This window comes from Galendromus occidentalis, unplaced genomic scaffold (genome assembly GCF_000255335.2).
Source record: "Galendromus occidentalis unplaced genomic scaffold, Mocc_1.1 scf7180000077485, whole genome shotgun sequence".
Lineage (NCBI taxonomy): Eukaryota > Metazoa > Arthropoda > Arachnida > Mesostigmata > Phytoseiidae > Galendromus > Galendromus occidentalis.
Genome location: NW_003805473.1, coordinates 1,378,862 through 1,399,417, shown reverse-complemented (window position 1 = coordinate 1,399,417; position 20,556 = coordinate 1,378,862). Strand labels below are relative to the sequence as shown.

At 52.9% G+C, this 20,556-nt stretch overlaps 1 protein-coding gene across 1 annotated transcript in view; it reads right to left on the bottom strand.

Moving 5' to 3' along the window:
- LOC100907467 (KH domain-containing, RNA-binding, signal transduction-associated protein 3) overlaps positions 1–20,556 on the bottom strand; it is a 46,591-nt gene that overhangs the window by 1,300 nt on the left and 24,735 nt on the right. Inside the window, exons 2-6 of the mRNA XM_003745870.1 lie at positions 6,042–6,154; positions 2,904–3,020; positions 2,414–2,560; positions 783–991; positions 62–202 (exon numbers count right to left, since the gene is read on the bottom strand). Coding sequence (XP_003745918.1) covers positions 62–202; positions 783–991; positions 2,414–2,560; positions 2,904–3,020; positions 6,042–6,154 — 727 coding nt within the window. The remainder of the gene's footprint in view (positions 1–61; positions 203–782; positions 992–2,413; positions 2,561–2,903; positions 3,021–6,041; positions 6,155–20,556) is intronic.

The following is a 20,556-nucleotide window of genomic DNA, read 5'->3' as shown; positions in this document are numbered from 1 at the left end:
CGCCAGCAGGGCCGGCAGTCAAGACGACGGAAACCATGAACCATAAGTCTCTTCGACTCACCTCTGCAGTTGCTGCTGTTGGGCCACTGCGACCGCGGCCGCCGCCGCCTGGTTTGGCTGCAGTACTGGAAGTCGAGGCAATAGACCCACTGGGACGAGACCCGGTCTCATTGGAACCAGGCTGCCAGGTGTGGTAGGTATGCTGCAAGAGGCGAACTTCAACATGTCAGTTACTCAGACGCTCTCGGGGCCGAGTTCGTCGTTGACGCCGTGGCGGAAGTCTCGCAGCAACCGGCGAGGTTTTATTGAGCAAACGAGAGGAGAACGAGCGAGGGAGCGAGCATTCCCCTTGGCGGCGCTAAACAAAACGCGCGCGCGAAATCCTCGCGGTGATCCTGTTCCTCTGAGGAGGACCCCATCATCCGGTAGTGTTCCATACGCTCGTCTTTGCACCGAGCGACGACGTCTCGCGGAAAATCCCCCGCATGTTCGGTGCTGATGATGATGATTACGACGTCGAAGAGCTCAGTCGCACATTCGGATATCTTGGAAGACTAGTCCGTGGCGCGAAATGGATTTTTCACAATCAAGCCGACAACAATCGGGCTCTTCTCGGAACCCAGGAGAATACCGCCGAGGGGTATTCAGTCGGAGTCGGGATATTCATTCGGAGCATATTCAACAAAAGGGGTCGGAAGCACAGAGGCGTATTTCCTGCTGGGTCCTGTCATCGGAGATCCCGTGCCTCGCGCGGAAGAGACTCTTTCGAAAAAGACACTTACCCCATGGGAAATGCAGTGACAGAAGGAAACGCGGTAGTGGTCGTGGGCGCCATAACGGGTGAGGTGGTGGCTTGCAGAGACGGTGAAGTCGACGATACGCCTAACGTAGGGCTCTGAGATCCTCCCAAGATGTCTCCGGCTTTGCGACTGTCGCGATTTAAAAGTGCTAGTTCTCGTAGTTGATTCTGTCGGATATCGTCGTAGTAATCCTGGAAAATTGCGGAACCATTATCGCGATTAGAGCAGCGAAGACGGAGACGATTACGCTACAGAAGCAATCCCAGCGAGTGGACGGGAATATCTTAGCCAATTATCTATCAGAGAAGAGTCGATGCGCTCTGCTCGCCGGACACTAGTCGGACACGTTGGATCGTGAAGTCGACGCGGCCGCTGTCTCGGTCGTAATAAAATCAACTTCCTCGCTGGGCCTATTAGGAGAGGCAGAGGAAAAGAAAAACGGGAGTTGTTCTGCGAAGTAAGAGCGGAACTACAGTGGGGTGGCTCGAGTGCGCGCCCCGGCTGACTTCCTTGCCGTCGACGACGTGGAATTGAATTATTCCCTCCTAAGGCAGATGTCAGAATCTCGTATTCCCTTGTCGAGGGTGGAGACAGACAAGCGGCGGGCGGACATAATTGTGGGACAAACAAATCGAGCGGCTCGTGACTTCCGTTCTCGCCCGCTCTGCGACTCGGACAGATTGAAAAATGCGTAGTCATCGACCTTGAACGGTCGAAGCAAAACACTCGTTCTCTCAGGACAATGAGCGTTGTCGTTCTTGTTGTTGTTGCTGTTGTTGCCGTTGTTGTTGTTGTTGTCGTTCTTGTTGTTCTCGACGTTTCAACGAGAGTCGTACGAATGGGAGTGAACCCCACAGCTAACTGCGTTCTCTTTTCCCTTGACGGGAGGAAGTGGGCGCCAGACCAACGTCTAGAGAGCCAACGACCGGCGGCGGAAGTGCGAGGTGACAATGATGTATCGCTAGCAGGAGTCGTACAGCCGCTCGCCTCGGATCCGCGGAGTTTCGCTCTCTTCGCTCTAAAGCCGAACACTCTCGGCGGGCATGCGATCCGTACAAACGAACGAGTGAGAGACGGGGTGAGTCAGTGAGCGACCCACTAACGGGCGGCGAGCGGAGAAGAATCCAGGAAGGGAGGAACGAGAAAATGTCATGCAAGTGGCAGGTGTCTTTATCCCAGAAGTGCCTCAGAGTAATGAAGCTACGCGCGATCCTCATTTTGCAATGCTCCTTTCGCGGCGACGCGGGTACCGTCCTTTCGGTGTCCCACCCACAGCGCGCGAACGCTTAGGAATGAAGCGCGCCCGCTCGCTCTCTCTTTCGCGACAGCGAGGCGGCGAAAGTGGGTCGGAAGCCGTCGAGTGGAGCCGAAGAGATTCGAGATTGGAGTGTTAGGAATCAGACGGGGAGGGGGGCGTTGGGAGAGAGCGAGATCGGTATGGGGCCCGGGAGGGGCAAACAGGGAAATGGTTGAACGAGGGAAGACGGTACAGCATTAATATATACGAAGGTGCCCATTAACGAGCCATCGAAACGGTGTAGGGTCTGAAGCATGGTTCGGACCGGCGCTTCCGACGAGGAGCCGTCGACGACCCAGTAGGAGAAGTCACTTACGGGAACGAGGAAAGGCTTCAGTTCTGAGATGGCATGGGACATTCTACTGTAAGCTTCTGCAGGTGGGGCGAATGTCGTCACTTCAACATGGAGGTCCTCATGGAGGTGAGAGTACTTCGGGTCGGATAGCTGTCTCAGTTCTTCTTCCTGCAAAATTCCAGGCGTTATTTCCTGGGTGGTCGTCGCACCATCCCACAACAACAGCGATCCCCGGAGCGTTCGGACTCGACGTGGGCTCCCGGTCATTTCCAGAGGAGACCAGCGGAAGGACCGCGCGCCGCCACTGCCATCGCCGTCAGAAAGATAGATAGACAGACGAGAATCAGACAGATAGACAAGCTGGAACAGAAAACGACGGCGCGGGAACCACCTTGCCCAATCAGCGACAGGAAGTAGACATTAGCGGTGACGTAGAGAGAGAGTGAGGGAGAGGGAGAGAGAGAGGAAGATGTAGAGGAGGCTGGGATATAATTCACGTGCCGCTACGTACCTTGGTCTTGTCACGAAACGAACCGCGACCGAGGATGGCCATCTTCGTTTGTGTTTCTTCCTGCAGACGCTTCAGCGAATTTCCCTTGGGCCCAAGAAGTTTCCCGACAAAGTTGAACTGCAAGTCGAAAAGAGCAACATTGCCACAGGTCTGATATGTAACAAGAGAGATTTCGTCTCGCTGACGGACTGAGACTTTCCGTCGACGTACGAATGTGCAAACGTACGTATGTGTACTTCCGTACGTCTGTACCCGGAGTCGTATCGCGTTATTTTTCCCTCTATTCCGCCCGTCGTTCGCCGCTGCACCATTGACACTAAACGAGCAGTTGACCGCTTTATACCTCTGCTGGCTCGGCGAAATTGATCCTGCTGAGTACGAGGGTTTTTCTACGGCTCGACGTAGTTCAAGCGTCAGCTTGACCAGCGAGCTCCAGCTCCGATGCGCTACGACCGGTGGGGAAACCTGGGCAGGACCGCGAAAATTGCATCGCGCATCTAACAATCAATCAGCGTCCGTCGAAGAAGTTTCGCTCGACGTGTCTGGTCAGTCTCCGGCGCCGCGGCGTCCTCGACGATGCGCGACGATCGTCGTTACGGGGAACACGTCGTTGTTGTGGTAGCCATCGCTATTGTTGTCGCTGGTGTCTCGTCGTTGCTGAGGTGTCCGGCGACGGCAAAAAAGGTTTACCTCTCGCCCACCCAGACAGCGACACGCATCGGGGCAACCGTTTCGCGGCATGGAGTCCTGACCGGAGGCGAGATACGTGCTCGAGAAACGCTTCGTGGTCACCCACCGCATCTGGATTCCGCTAGCGGAAAACAGCCATGCCCGTGAAGCCCTGTCTCTCTATCGAAGTAGGTTGCTCGCTGGGTTGCCGGCTCACTCAAGGGTGCGGGAAACAGAGCAGCTGACGTCAAGGACGGGGAACATTGTTCGCTTTAGCGTGATTGGCGCGCGAGCTCCCTCCGCGAGCGTCAGAGTGGGTTCGTGAGCGAACTCGCTTCGGTAGTCGTGTGACAGGATGAAGTTTTTCCGAAATAACATGTTTTCGTCAAAGAAAGTTTCGGCGAGGAGGTCGAGGTGGGGAATCGACTCGTCAGAATGAATTCAAAGCTCCCCTTGCCTGTTTAGGCGCGAACATCTCTCCCATTTTCGATAATCGAATTATTTTCCGCTCCGAAGATCTGGTTGAGAGAGGACAAAGAGGACAAAGATCTTGCGAAACCACGATAATCTGCGTCCCAGAATACAGGGCGGATCGAGTGTTTCGTATTTTCGCGCGTTCCCCCGACAGGGTCCTTCCCTCTACAGGATCGTACCTTTAGCCAATTAAAGCGATGCCGTGAGGCAGCCTCACGGCAACCATAGAGCAAACTCACGGCAGGCCTACGCCAAAGTCTATCGGTCGCGCGTCGCTCGACTGAAGCCGATATATTGCATTGCTCGAAAAAGATTCATTCAATATTCATCAGCTCGACGGATTCAAAGTTCGCACACTAGCGCTCCTGCTCCCGCTCCACAGCCGATGCCGAAAATTCCGATCTCGATCCCGCGGCTCGCTTCGAGACGAAAATAGGGACATCGCTCGGGTGGATGGGAGAATTGCAGCAAAAGCAATCAGAGACTTGGACGTCGTGATCAGGATTGCAACGACCCACGTTCGCATCTCGTGCGCCGCCGATCTCTCGCCGATTCGCATCTTACGCCCAAATAGGTCTTCGCTGTGCGTGTTCGTCCGCACTAACAATCTGTCAACGGCCTTCGCGGCGGATTCCAACCCATCGATCGCGGAGTCATCGGATGCGCAGACTCCTTCACCGAGTGTCGAACTCATTGTTCTCGGCGGACGACATCGACGACGGACGGCGACGACGGCCAGTGCCGACAGTGTCGACGGTAGTGAGGAGGATGACGATCACCACGAGGAGGAAGAGGAGGAGGGTGTTCCGTCTTCGCCCTCCGAGGACAAAAGACTGGGATGGAACATTAATGAATAAATCACCCTCACAGGCCCCGGGCCCATTCGCCCGCTGAAGCGAAGAGAGCGGTGAGACCTGCCCGGCACCGAGAGGAATCGTCGTCCAGTTCGAACCGCCAGGACAACGACGAGCTCGTCAATTTCTTTGTTCCGCAAGGTTGTTGAGGACTATTTTCGATACGCAGCTTTCGAATACGAGGCCACAATGCGCCGTACGAGAATCCTGTGCCAAACGGAGCGTATGTGTGTCATTCTCGCGTAGTCAGCTGTCCAGCCATGCGGTCAGGTCAGTCGATCAGACTCCGGTCGGGCGTTCGGAGGTACGCTCAGACGCTTGGCCCTAATCCTTTCCTAGGGAGGTATTCGGGAGGATCACAACTCGTGAGGGCCTGATAATAATAGACAGAGAGGCGGGCGGGCGAGCGGACGGATCGATCGATCGAACGTCGGTCGATCACTGACCATCTCCGGGGTCTTGTGCCTGTCCCCCGCAGAATTTATTGCTTTCAATCTAAAAATCGCTCGCCGGATATCTCATTCCGATGCTGCTGCTCCTGCCGGCTCCCTACATCCTGTTTTTTCTTTCAGCGCTTTTTTGTCCGTTTTCTGCTCTCCTGAGCTCAGTGAACTTAAAATATTGCCCATGGGATCTCGCTGCCCGAGCTGCCGGCTTCGCCGTTTTAACGTAGTCAGCCAAGCAAGGCGAGCCAGGGAGGAACCCGGAGCCTCGGACGACGAACATGGCGCCGATGGCCGCTGCGGCAGCAGCCATCTCCGTATTCGTTTACGGATTTTAGTACATGTTGAGCTTAAGCAACAAAGACGGCGATAACACGACGAAGTGTTCCAGCCCCTTCGGCACCGGGAGTATTCTTTCAGGAGGGGGTGGCGGATTGCACCGAATCACGCCAACCTTCAGCCACTCCGGCGCAAGCTCCGCGTTGCAGCCTAGGCCCGGACCGACTTTGCGACCCCGCAAGTTTTGCGTTGTCAGCTCGACTTTCCTCCAAGTGTCGCTCGTTCAACTCGAAATTCGCTCTGTCGGAGCTTTGCCAAAGCCTCTCCTACTATAGGGGCAAGAAGATAATAATTCGTAGCCTTATCTCGCCACGATCGACTGGAGAGCTTCCAGTCGACCGTAAGTTCGTTGCTCTTACGTTCGGATGGTCCTTGACTGGAACTACGACACGGACTTGAAGTCTGATTGGTCGACCCTTGTGGATATCTATGAAGCTGGATTTTGTACCGCCGTTCTGGAGACGTCCAATTTCTGCAAAGAGAGAAAAAATCCTATTAGACTAATGACGGACCGGCGGCTTCATCTTCTTCGCCCTCGGAGACGGCCACACACCGGCACGGATCTCCGGCAAAGACTCGGTCTCCGGTGGAGAGCGCCGAACGAATTTCTTCCTCGTTGGCTTTGCATTATTCCGTTCAGCCGTGAGCGATTCCCGACCATTCGAACCGCTGCGCCGCTAAACCTCAATAGTAGTAGAAATCGATGAGCATAGAAACCGGTCCCGATAGGAAGGGGGAATTCCCAGATCCGCCGAGAGCTCGATCGGATTATAAAGTTGCCCATCGACGTGCCCGCCCGCACGTCGCCCTGCCCCTAGTAAACGTCAATTAATTACCTAATTGGTGGCTCATGCAATCGTGTGGAGCACAACACTGTATGACTGTGGCTCCATAAAAGTTGCTCAGAGGCCCCGTTTAACGATTAGCTCGGACTCATGCGGCTAGGATCCGTCCCCTGATATCCCTCGGTCCGACGGTCACCGCCATCGTTGCGGTCGAAGAGTTCACGACGGCAACACCCTCTGGTTAGTGGCACTGCCGCGAGTTGCGATGAATTTGTCCTCATTGCTTGTATCATCGACATTCTCATCAGCATGCGCCCACGTATGCCTCATTAAGTCGAACAGCCTGTTTCGTTCCTGCTCCCCCCCCGGCAGTTTATTGTTTCTCGAGAGCCGACAAGCTCGCGGAGCGAGACAAACGACAACGCCAGGAGGAATCTACTCGGAAAAGTGGAGTCTAAGCAACGTACCGACCGACGGCATCGCTATCCCTCTACTCGAGGTGTCTGTTCCTTGGACCTCTCTCCTGGTCGGGCCTCTCGGTCTCGTCGAGTTCGAACACCTGATCGATGTCTCTCGGTGCAAGGGGTCAGGCGCTGCCGTCTAAAACGGAGGTGAAATATGACTGCCTGTTTTCCGTTTGCTGCTGCGTCTGCGGTAGCGTTTGCGATAGCTCTTGCGATAGCAAACGCCTCGCCGCCGCCGCCGTTGGCGAGGCCGCGACCGTCTGCAGGACGTCGGGAAAAAGCCCGATTTGTTTTGTCAAGCAAACAACAATGGCAGATCAGGATGCGGCAAGGCAGATAATTGCAAGGTGGGTTCGAGCCCTTCTCGCCCGTCGAGGGCAGATGGCCGCCAGACGGTCAGGCGGACAGGCGAACGAACGAGCGCGGCGGTGGGCGGATGTTGCCCGCTCGTCCGCCAAGTCAGTCAGACTGCTCGTCTGTCAGTCTGTTCGCCCTCGTCTACGTTCGTTGAGCTCGTTGGTCAGTCTGGGCGGGCCGAGCGAGATACCGGAGCAGAAATGATGTTTCCTTTCAGCTGCTGTCAGCTCGCCGCCATCTTGACCGAGCGGGATTCGTAAAGACAGTAGGTCGTTGCAGGTCCTGGCGAACAGCCCGCCATAAAGCCACTCGAAGGGGCATCGGCCGATTCCCGGTTCCGAGTAGGTGGGGCTTCCGATAGAGCGGACAAGGAACGATCGGGAGAGAAGGTGTTCGTTTCGCTATGGAGTAGGAAATGTTCGGCCCACACCACCACAATGAGCCGGTGACCTCCTGTTCTTGCCCAGCTCAAGGAACAAGCAAATTGGAATTGGCTGCTAGTGCTGGTCCACCACTAGAGCTCTGCGTTGTTTTCCGAGAGAAGCCTGGCAACCACTGCCCTTTAGGACAGGGATTACATCCCCGGGTCGACCTATTTCTAAGTCTAAGACCACGAAGCCGTCCCTACACACCCACTCAACCAGCTAGTCCGTTCTCGACGCGACGTCTCTACAGACACTGACACGGCTCGAGCCGAAAAAAACTCTCTTTCCGAGCTTAGATGCGGGGGACGGCTTCGACCCTTTCTGAGGGTCGCCAGGGCGACGATCTGAAGGAATACGAGGAGCGATGCAGAAAAAAAGGTAATCAGTTGCTGACTTTAAATCTCCGAGTTCTCCCTCGCAGTCAGACGGGTTTGGCTGCTATCCTTGCCTAGTCCTCATGGGAGAAAATACGACCGGAGGGAACTAATCTAACTACAAAGCCTTTGGAGTCGACAACGTGTCTTCAGTCGAACGCGAGCTTTATCGGATCCCTGCTCTGTCGGGTCTCGGATCGAAAGCGGACGGAGCTCCTTCGATTCATTATCGTCCTGGAGATGATGATTCCGAAGTTCGAGTTTTTTCTTTACGTGAAAACGTCTTCGATTTCTCTCGGGGTATGGAATCGATGTACTTCGTCTTTATGCAACGAAATTTTAAGCTCTTTGATACCCGATGGCTCGCTTCATAGGGGAGCGATCCGTGGATCATCAGAGGGAAAGCCAGAACCGGCCGATATCGGAACCGAATTTCTGACGAGGAGCAGGATTCGAGAGAAAATTGATACACTCGGGAACATTGATGATGACAGACTTCAAGATGAGTTGAAAAAACCTGAGCTCGCAATATCAGGGTGCGATTCGAATTCCCATGAACTACAAACGACGATTCCCCTATATAATAAAAGCGCTGTGTCCGTCTGTCTGTTCGCGACTTTTCGTCGCCTTCTCTCCCCTAATTCCGTTTCCGGATAGGCTCAGCGGATGCGAGATAACGCCACAGTGATAGATTCCCACCTAGATAGATAGATAGAAGGAAAAGAGCCTCGGATGACGTCATCCAATTTGATCAATTCTCCCCCTCAGTAGTGAACCCATTAGATGAGGATTAAGATTAAATGAAACAAATAATATGTTGTCCTCGAAGAACAGATGCTTAGGAGGAGCCTTGCTTTGAATCCCTGTCCGTGACATTTGGATCGTAGATCTGGCGATAACCGATAACGAAGAGTCCAATGGGGCACTCGATCCCTCAGAATCTCACGGATGAAAAACCGACGGAAACATGCCGAAGTGCGCAAACTCAAATGATCTCGGCATAATGTTTCGACAGCATTCCCGCCGGCCGACTTGGAATGATGCGCCAAAGCCTTTCACATGGAGATTCCTGTGAATGCCTGTAGATACAGCAATATGAGGATCGGCTTAAAGCGCCGGCAGGGCTGGTGTTATAATAAATTCTCAATTCTTCCCGAATCGCCCCTCGAAGCGCATGTCGTGGGTCGTAGTTCGTGGTCCATTCCGAAGTCGGGAACTCCGAGGAATACGTCACCGGACTTCGACAGCGATCGAGACCATCCCAATGCGGTTTTCCCCTCGACTCAGAGAGCATGCTCCACACGAAGTGAAGGCTCAGATTCCGAACTCCCCTGTGGCGGATCCAGGATTTTGTTGGGGGAACGATGAGCTCTGCGGGCTGCTCCAATAAGGGACACACAGGGATCTAGAACGGTTTCGGAACCACTGGAACTGTCAACAAATTTCTCGGAAAGTCACCCGAGGTGAGCGATCTACTTCGCTTGGACCAGTGCAACCAGAACTTGCAAGCCGCTACCCCATTCGCTCCTTCCAGTGAAAAACAGAAACACGGGGCCGAGAATTCATCGAGCGGGAGCACTTCTTTTACCGTATACGCATGAGACATCAATTTTGCGTCCCTTCGTTCGATTATTATTCGCACGTTTTTCGGCAGGTCCGATCCGAAGGGGGAGTGAGGGGGTACCGATCCTTTTCTCCCCAGGGATTAGGGATCTCGATGAACACGACACCGGTCAGCGATGGAGTACATCGCAGTGCAGCCTCCCGAAGACTCATGAGACAACGGTTCTCACGGGTCGGGCACGCATTGCGGGATCCTACCGTCATCCATGAGCATTTGCAATCCTTGTGGCGAGAGCGAGGCGTCAATGCTAAATTAGACGAGCTCATGGTCTAGTGGCTAGACTCTAGCCGGTTCTCAGAAACGGCTCGTATTAGCAGCTCTCGGCTTCTTCACAAGCAGGCTCTCCAAATCATTAGCGCTCTAGTTTTCCTGTTAGAAGAACTCACATCTTCGGAGGACGTTTCCACGTACCGATAACGGCAGTAGCTTGCTACTGCCTCCTGGATTTTTCCCTCTGAAACCGAGGAGATCCCCCTCCCTGCTCAAGGAGTCAACGGAAATCGGGGAGTTCCTTGAGCCTCCGGCCACGGTCGTGCTACGTTCCTCCAAAAACCGTCGGCAATTGCGATCAGTATGAGTAGATCTCCCGGAGCTTTCGTTTCTGCTCTGAGTCGGTGGGTTCTCGGTTTGACTTGCCGTCCCTTCGCCCCCCCTCTCCCCCGCCTGTCTGTTCCGCCAAACGGACAGCCCGCCGTCAGACCGCTTGTCTTGCTCACTCTTGGCTGAACACCGGCGGAGGTAGCGGCCACAATGTTTCCCGACTTTAAACGACGGAATTGTTTTTCTTCAGCGAGCCCGCCCAACAATTCGCGTAGGTACGCTCATGGACTCAAAAAGGCGAGCCACGGTCAGGCCAGGCGACGACCGGGAGAAACAGATGGGTGAATCGACAGAAGAAGGCATCCGCATACAGCAAGCTCCCGGATTGCGTTCGTGAATGGTTCTCCTTAATCCAAGGGGGAACTCACACTCCGGCTCACCGACCATCTCTCCATCCGACAGTTTTCACCTTACTGAGTGGGGGCCGAGCCCGCAGAACAAACCCTCGAGATCCGTCACTGGGACCCGACTCCCGGCCGGCGTCATTTTTCCTCTTCGCTCGACGAAAGCGCTCGGGGATTCCGCGAGAGGCTTCCAGAAGGAAGTGTCCTCCATTGTTTGGGTCGTCGTCGAAATGCTTCCAACGTTCCTACGAGGTTCTGCGGAACTCACAAACGGTCTGTGACGCCTCCTTGCGAGTTTTCTCTTTCTCCTATCGGTTTGTATGAAGGGGAACCATGGCGAGATGGGAAGGTTAACACAGGTGCGCTGAGAGGATTTCGATAGCCGTAGAGAACGGCACATCGGCCGATCGTTACGACGTTCAGACTCAGCCATTTCTCCGGCTTCGGGAGAATAAGAGACCTCTCTAGACAGGGGTAATGCTACACAGTGCTCCTCGGTACCCACGCTTTCCGGACGGGACTGGGTGAATCCAATTTCCTGGCGGCGAGGAATAACCATATATCCTTCGAGGAAGATTTGCGAGGCATCCCATCTCGGAGGCTCCAAGTTTTCCATCGTCAAGAAACTTCCTCATCTGCTCGAGTTTCGACGCAGTTTCGTGCCGTGGAGAGCTCCCTCGATACGTCCGAGGAAAGTTGAGCTGGAAACTCAATAACGGCGCAAATACAATCGAGTGGAGCGATTCTCGAGTGGTACTCACCGGTCAATTGATAGCCGCTCCGGCATCATCAATTGTTGATCGAAAGCGAGACTCTGTTTGCGCAGTTTTGCTCTCGCTTGATCATTAAATTGCAGCGTTTCTCCAAAGATCGTCATCAAGCTTCATCACCGAGAAGCGCTGCGTACGTTCTGAACAACTCGGAGGACGGATTGTCTTTGAAACGATTCCGAGAGCACCTCCCGTAGCTGACGGCTGCCGAAAGCAGTGAATCAAAGGAGTCTCAATTTTCCACTCCACGAAGTTCCTTATCTCTGACTTCCACAGGAGGGCTGTCTCGGGTTTCATTCACTTAACGATGACATTCAGCGTCGGAGGTAAATTCATCTGCAGGAGACTTTTCGAGAGTTTTATTGACAAAATGGAGCTCATTTCGAAATCATTCCATCTTCGATAAAGGAATTTTCTGAAAATTACGGTTTCGGAGGCTCTATCCCGCGAACAGAGCGACTAGAGCTGCGGATGAACACTGACCAGTATTCTGACTCTGAATGCGACGTGGGGGGAAGAATATGTAGATTCCGGATTCGCGCTCTCTCCGGCTGAGGGGAGCGCTCCTCGAGGCTACCGGCGCCGAGTTGGACGCTTGAGCGAAATAGTCGTCCGAGAAAGGTCGATCGAACCCAAAAAGCTTCCCGGTCCGAGCAGACCGAATCAGCCATGCAGCCGTGACCTCTCGCGTTTTTGTACCAACGCGACCGAGCTTCGAGCGCTGGATTTTTCTCTACGAATGAGCGATCAATAGGGAACGGAAGCCGTAATGAGAGGAATCATCCAATGGACGTGAAAGTTCCAGACAACACATTACCGATGACAGGGGGAGTTTTTTTGCTGCGAGGGCGACTGGTGCTCCCAGCGCGAAGCTAATATCCCCGCCAGGCGTCGATTTGGGGGGAAAGAGAGTGAACCCGACGAATTCGAAGAAGGAAAAAGCTGAGAATTATTTTCAAGCTGGCAAATGCGGCAACATTGATGCACCAATCCGATGAGGGGAATTTCTTTCCGCTTGGTTCGTTTTCGGGAATTCGGCGGAACAGCTGGATAGTTTTCTCCTGCTCTTCTGGGTGACTTCTGGTGTCTCTGCGCCTGAAGTCGATATTGGTTCGGGTAATTTCTCTCTTAAAACTACTCCCGAGATGCACCGTATTTTCGAGAAGAGGGTCGGCAGCGGTGGAGTGACAGAGGGTTCTCGAAACGGGGCGGCTCGACTTCTATCGAGACATCAGCCGCTCGACGGATCCGTGTCCGCGGGCTCGTTCCCGTGCGATGTCTCATTGAATAATTTCTCGGCGTTCACCGAGACGGACGGCTGAGGTAGCTTGACGATAAGTACCACAAACCCTATCTAACGCCATTAAGCGTCGACATCCGCGAAGTTGACTACACAGTAGTCGGCAGACGTCCACGCCTCTGGCAAGCGGCCTCGCTGTCAACAATTGATACGGCTTAAGTCAGCTTTTCCTTTATGTTCCAAGTTTCTCGTACTTCACAAGATGTATTTTCTTCTGTGAATGCAGCCGACGGCATCCGCCTGCGGGCACACGTCCTCAAATCGAGAGCCAGGGGATCGATCGGGGTCTCTCTTTGAGACTTTTGGAGGAGTTCAGAGGTCAGAGATAAGACGTGGTGCTGAGAATGCTTCTACACATACTTCAAACGCATGATTCCCCTCCGAGCTCCTCATTAGGAGTCTGTGTCGATCTAACAAGTGAGCTGTCTCCGGGCGGATGCTCACAAGGCAGCCTTCATTCGTCAAAGAACAGAATATATTCGGACACAAAACAAAATCGTCTCCGATACGATCGATATCATGAATTTCATTAGGCTACGGGATGCCTTGTCGGTTCGCGTCGAAAAGAAATCAAGACTGAGATGATTCCCATTCTCACCTTGATTTTTTTTTTTATCGATGTGCGGATCGATTGTCACTCGAAAATCCTCCTCGTATGGCACGGTGTTTGTACGGTAAATTCTCGGGGAGGGAAAAGGGGGATTTGAAGGGAGCTGATGCATTCGGATCCCGGATTGATGGAGCTCCGTAACGAGCTTACAACCCGCCAGCTTTGAATCGTCTCGGTTGCATCATTTCACGCGCGGAAGTCCGCGCTTCGTTCTTCGAGTTTTTATCGGCTCGTGGTGCAGGCACTTGCGACGACGTCGCGAGAATTAGATTCGCGGGATCAATCGACTGGGACCATCCGTCAGGAGAAGGAATTCAGAGCGCGGAGTTCCGCTCGAGATCGTTTTGTCTCATCAGGTTTTATTTACTAAACAACCGCGTTCGCTTATGAAATTCGAAGGATCGGAGATCCTGCTCGAATCTGATTGCGAGGCATCGAATGCCGGCTTATCCGTCAGAAAAAGAAATCAATTATCGGATAAAACTTAGCCATTCCCCCAACGACGAGGATTCTCGGACTTTTGACGACCAAGGGTCCTTCCGAACTTTTCCCCCTGGGACGCCTTCACTGGGCTGCAGGACCAGAAACTTCCTCACTGAGCGTGATAAATGATAATCGCGTCAGACGAGGATGATGGTGGACTGGAGCTCGTGCCCTGGTCTCGAGTCGAGGGATTATGAGAAAGGATGAGCGTTCGATCCAATTTTTTCTTCCACTAGACCATGATTCTTCCAAAAAAGAAACCGCAATGCAGTTCCTCGCAATTTCTTGGCTCCGCTAATTCTGCGGATTTTTCCTACTCGCTGCGAATCTTCCATGTCAAGGGGAGCTTTCCTTGCGTCGTTTTGGTCAAGCGTGCCCGACTTAGACCGAGATCTGGAATTCGTATTCATCGGATTCAACCGTCGCGTGCCAGTCACCGGTCGATTCTTCCGAGGCTGGCACACTTATCTCCTTGGCCAGCGAGGATGTCTCCCGGCTCCACTGATCCTCTCAGAGATCGATAAACACGGACTCGGTGAATGAAGGATGCTTCGAACATATTGAATTCGAACCTCGCTGAAGCTGACAGATCATCCAACTAGGATTCCAGTCGGATCTTCGGTAAGACGTAACACTCTCGCGCGCCTCAATACAGAAGAATCTGTGCCTCCGTCGAATCGTTGACCATCTCTCGACGGTCAGCTCCGTCTCGTCTCTTGACCGTCCAGAACTTCGGTCGGAAGGTCGGAAGACGGAAGGTCTCCGGACAATGGTTCAATCATGTCTCACAATAAGTATCATTTCTGCTCAGTCCGTGCGCGTCTCCCCGGCTCTACAATGTCCAATGGGGAATTGACTTTCCGAAGGGGGTTTTCGCGCATCTGGAATGGATGTCTTCCTACGGACATCTCATAGGTACAGTTCTTCCCTACACCATCGAGATGCGAGGCGTCCCAGGCATAACACAAATGAATCGTTTATTTTCGAAACATCGTAACTCCACTCTGGAAAAACACCCAAAAACAATCTTCCCCCTGTAGTTTATCCCACAGGATACCGATCCTGGCTTGTGGGGCCATTTTCGAAAGCTCTTGGTGAGAGCTTTCAGAAAAAAATATAACACCGCCCTCCCTCTCCTTCTGTGGCTACACGCGGAGAAATGAGTCTTTGGAGTTACGATGTTTTGAAAATAAACTTTTTTTCAAAACTCAGGAATCTTTATCTCGCCGTAAAAACGTCCAGGATCATCGTAGGAGGCTGTTTTTTTTCAAAATGTAGCCCAGGTCCTCAGCTTTCCAACGAGGCGCCGCACGACCCTATAGCTCCATTCAATCAAAAGTTACGGGCGTTTTAAGAATGGACCAATCCCCATAGACTTAACATTGACCTCCGATCTGCAAAATGACTTCTCTCCCATCATGCTGTAGGAGAATATACTGAAGATGAGAACGGATTGAATGAGAGAAAGAACGCACCAATCAATGAGGAAAACTGAAGTTTATTCATTTAGCCCTCGGAATCATACTCCGAATCATCACCCAAGTCCAGATCGGCTCTGGATGCGAGTTCATCGTAGAACTCCTGGTATGGCTCTGGGATGAACTTGCGGAGGCTCTGAATGTCCGCAAGTTTTTGTTTTTTGATGGACACCCCTCTCTCTCCATATAAAGATGTCGTAGGGAGTGCCGGGGGCACAGCCGTCTTGGCCAGCAGGAATGTGATCCCCGAGCATCAAGCATCTCCGCTGTGAAAGTCGGTCGGGTGTCCATGCCTTTCGGTTCCCCCAATGCGCGCCTCGCGATGGCTTTTCAAATCACCCGCCATTCGAGAAAAAAATCATTGGCGTTTGAATCAATGTTAAGTCTATGGGGATTGGTCCATTCTTAAAACGCCCGTAACTTTTGATTGAATGGAGCTATAGGGTCGTGCGGCGCCTCGTTGGAAAGCTGAGGACCTGGGCTTCATTTTGAAGAAAAAAACAGCCTCCTACGATGATTCTGGACGTTTCTACAATGTTTTTGAGGGAAGAGAAAAACCCGTCCTGGAAAATTCCGTGTCAATGTTAAGTCTATGGGGAGTGGTCCATTCTTGAAACGCCCGTAACTTTTGATTGAATGGAGCTATAGGGTCGTGCGGCGCCTCGTTGGGAAGCTGAGGACCTGGGCTACATTTTGAAAAAAAAACAGCCTCCTACGATGATCCTGGACGTTTTTACGGCGAGATAAAGATTCCTGAGTTTTGAAAAAAAGTTTATTTTCAAAACATCGTAACTCCAAAGACTCATTTCTCCGCGTGTAGCCACAGAAGGAGAGGGAGGGCGGTGTTATATCTTTTTTCTGAAAGCTCTCACCAAGAGCTTTCGAAAATGGCCCCACAAGCCAGGATCGGTATCCTGTGGGATAAACTACAGGGGGAAGATTGTTTTTGGGTGTTTTTCCAGAGTGGAGTTACGATGTTTCGAAAATAAACGATTCAAATATCATCAGGAATAAGATTTCACGTATTGTCAGATAATCCGGCGACGCACTTCGGGGACAGCTTGTCCCATGACAAGTTTCTCGATCGTACATCGTTCGCTGCCACGCGGATCGATCCTCAAGAACGCGAGCTTGGGAACAGGTCTGGGATAATTTTTCCGAATCTTCGAGCAACCTGGGAGAACTCAATGACCACCGAATCCATGGTTCCGACACCGAGTTTCGACAGTGACAGACGGTTCATATCTTCCGTCCCGTGTTACGCCCCTCAGTGCCGGACGGACCCAATAATTTTTATATTCTCCATGAGTGCGCTCCTCAGAAGAATGACAATTTCCGAGATCCTTGATAAGAGTTGATGAGTGGCTCGGCAGAGTTCAATTTCCGTAACGAGCTTCTGGCCTCCTTGCCAGGCTCTTTCACCTCTGAGTGCCGATCTCCGATGAGGGCGAAATCCATCCGGAGAATGATTTTTCCCTCTCGCTGCAAATTGAAGGGAGCCTCCCATCGACCGTGGACGGAAACGTCTTGAAGAACTGTTGGTCCGACTCGCGGACGGAGCGCGTCAAAGTGCCTTGCCTCCTGCACCGCGGTGACGCTGCGTTTTTCTTTATTTCGGCCTTGTCGTATCATTCAGATAGATTTGGGAACTGGAGCCTGCTCGGAGCAAGTTTTCCCCGTCTCGGTACTAAATGCGGCCCGTCCTGGCGCGCCTCTTCGCGTGTCAGCTCCGTTCAATTTAGAGCATTCCGTGGAGGGAGGCGTCTCTGACCGGAGGGGACAAGCTCGGAGAGATGAGGGATCCCGGATTCCGGAGATCTGTATACGTATGGAGTTTCATTACGCAGCGGACAGACGATCTCCAAACAAAGCGGGACTCGAACACGGGACCCCAACGGCGACCGCAGTACCGCAGCCCGAAATCCCTTCAACGATTTCCTCCGTACCGGTCCCCGCTCAGGAGGACAAGAATTATTAAAAAATTTGAAGCTCAGAGTCGCTTGGCGTTCACGGTCTGATGGAGCTCGAGGGTAAACGGAACGATCGCAAGGCGCGACATTATTTATTTATGTTTGAGACCCTCTCGCGAGTGGGGGAAGCTAAAAATAATGGCGATAATTACCAAACGTTCAAAACGCTCATGTGGGCTGAGTGACGACGCCCCATTGCAACGCGACGAGGGGGACCCAACGCACCGGGCTCTCTCGATCGATTCCTATATGGATCGCTTGATTGCCTCTCCGATGATGCCCTTATCGTTATGCGGTCCAGTAGAGTCCGCCTGTCCCTCGACTTCCTGACGGGACAAAGTGCTCCACTGATAGAGCAATTTGCGGGAACAACGCTCCCGAGCACTGTCTCTGGACATCGCAGCCGTCCGAGGGACGTTCGCTCTCAACTGCGTTTTCCTTGGGCTCGCGTTCAGTACATATGGACTTGAGGCTAGTACGCGCTCATCAACGTCCTCCCGAGTCCGGCGCATGGGCACCCCAATGATCGATCGGGAGTAAATATTTCGAGTCATCATGAAGGATTGCTTCAATTTCAAGCTAATGTGACCCGTCCCAGGACGTCCTCGATCAGGAGGAGCTTTGCGCCTGTCATGAGCCGTTTATTTTTGCCATCTGTGGATAGACAGCCTGTCCGGTGGAGGAGTGCTGCTCGAGCAATCGTTCGAAACATTCCCTTCCAGGGAATGTTCTGTCTCTGGTCGCCCGATGCCTCAATCACACGAGAAGATGATACGAACTCTGACACGAGAGGGGACACGATACGGGCTTATATGTATTACCGGTGCCGATCCTTTCACCACAAAGAAAAAGCTGAGAAAGATGCCTGCTGTTCGTACGGACGAGTCAACACTCTAAGCAGCCGAGCCGCTCCCGATCGGCATCGGTGAAGAAGAGGAAACAGCGAGTAAATAAATAAAAACTCTGACAACAGAAAAACTTCCCGTCTGCAGCGTACATAGCCTCGAGCCTCATCCGGGAAAAGTAACTTTTGTCAGCCGACTCTTATCAACTAACTGTTTTCCGGTCCAACTGTGGCATCGGCTGGAAATGTATTCGCCTTGTTCGAATGATTCATTCCCATTAGAGAACTCTGCTCGCCACTGGACGAGAAGCCACCAGGGAACGTCGGGCTCATATCTCCCGCGTGGGATGGGTCCCCGACACATCGCGGATTTCGCTGGAACGTTTCCTCTTAGGCGATGCCCTCGCCTAACGATAGGCTCGGAATGGGCATCTTCTCCGGTCCCGTTGGGTTTCATTCTGCCTGAGGGGCGGCTCAAACCCGAGCAGAGCATCGACGGAGCAGTCTCTAGAGCTAACGACGAATAATTCATCCGCCCTGCGCCATTGCTATAAATGTCGTCGCGAGTCTCTGATCGTCTTTGGGAAAAGCTCTCAACAAGTCCAACAACTTTAGTTCGGGGTGGCTGTTCCGTTCTTCCGCATTGTCGTATTGGATTCCATTTCCTGATCTCCATTTTCTCGGTTCTCCAAATTGATCGAGCCTCGATCGTCAGAACAATCGGACAAACTAACTCCCCTCCTCCCAGACCTTATGTTCCACTCGAAACGGAATGTACAACCGTGGCGGCATCCAATCAGATACGCAACATCTGCGAACGGCTACCCTGAAGACTTCACCGTTGCGCAGTTTCCAATTGCAAGCGGGGCTTTGGAACGACAAAACAATGCATCTCTCCCCATGGAATGGCACCAGCTGGTCGCGCACTGAGGGCTTTGCCGCAGGAGTAAGTGGAGGATGAGCCGCAGCAACAGCGGGCGGGAGCTGAGGGTGGACTCTGGAGCGCCTTGGGCGAGTTTCGAGCTCAGGTGGACGCCGAACGAATCTCAACCCACCGTTTCGACACCCGCTAGACGGAACAATTCTGATTTCCCGATGACTACCGCCGGGATTCTCGTGTCGCAGCATCGGAACATTACTCCAATCATTCCGCAAGTGCGCGTGTCGGACAGCGAAAATGCTACGCAATCATCGACAAGCGCAACGTCTGTTGTGAGTCTGTTGCCCGAAAGATATTCTAGAATGTATCTTAATTCGATACATTCTCGTTTGTTCTGGGATTTGTTCAAAACCTCAAGAGCAGCGCATTATCGCGGCAGCTCGAACCAAACACAAAGTCGGTTGTGGATGCGAATTGGTTTTGAGCGGAAATTATTCTCGGATGGATTTCTCAACCGGTTCTCGCTTCATGCACGTTGCTGGGATCCGATGGTTTGGAGGTAACGTGCTGCCTCCGATGAGAAACTGAGCAGAAACCTCTCGAACGGCCGCAGCCTCCAGCGGAAACTTCGGCAATCCGATGCCCCAGCAGTGACGCTCAGCGGTCATCGATTTCTCCTCCGAAAACCTTTGCCCGGGCTTGCGTTAGCGGGTGATGATTTCCCCCTAGTCCGAAAGGGACGCCGCGCCGACTTCGAGGGGCGGAATTCCTCCACTCTTTCCACGCAGCTGGTCGGATTCACTCCATCAAAACCATTGGCGTCACCCCTCCAGTATTTCACTAGACTGACTGAGCAGTTGGGTCAGCTGACATCGTGGACCTCTGGACTCATTGCCCCAGCCTCGAGTCGGGTCTGAGATTCAGAACAAATCGGGTTTTCCAATCGACTCATTTTATGGGTCGGAATCTCCTAGTTCATAAATTCACTTCCCGAGTGGTCTGGACTCTTGACTTGCACCGGCGCTCACAGCGATTCCCGAAAAGACTCCCAGTGCGGTAAACTTCAGCAGAGAGGGATCGAAGCCTTGCAAGTGAATCATACACGAGGCCAGGTCTTCACTCAGGTCTCCGAGAGGAAGGCTCTCGGCCTTTTTCAGTTCTTCCTCATCCCTCACTCCCCACGCATTACTCACTTAAAAGTTCGCTCGAGCCCCGAGGGACAGATTAAAGCTGGGCGGAGAAAAGGGTCAGGAACAGACTTCCCTTTTTGTCTGTCTCTCCCAAGACTGGTCGTCGGGGGACCCTACTTCTCCCGTTCGTCTTTTCGTCATTTCACTGAAATGCCTTGGCGACGGGCTGCCTAACAGCATACCAGCTCCGGTCGAATCGTCTGCCCTGTCTTGAGGCTCGGGGCTAGCTCATTCCAGCTCCGAGCGGGGGAACTCCTTCAGATCCGCCAGCGCTGATTCGACGTCGTCATAAACTAGGAGGCCATCCTTTCGTGGAAACCATTTTCTTCCGCAAGAGCCGCTCGAACAGAGCGGCTGCTCCAGCTACAGCTAAATC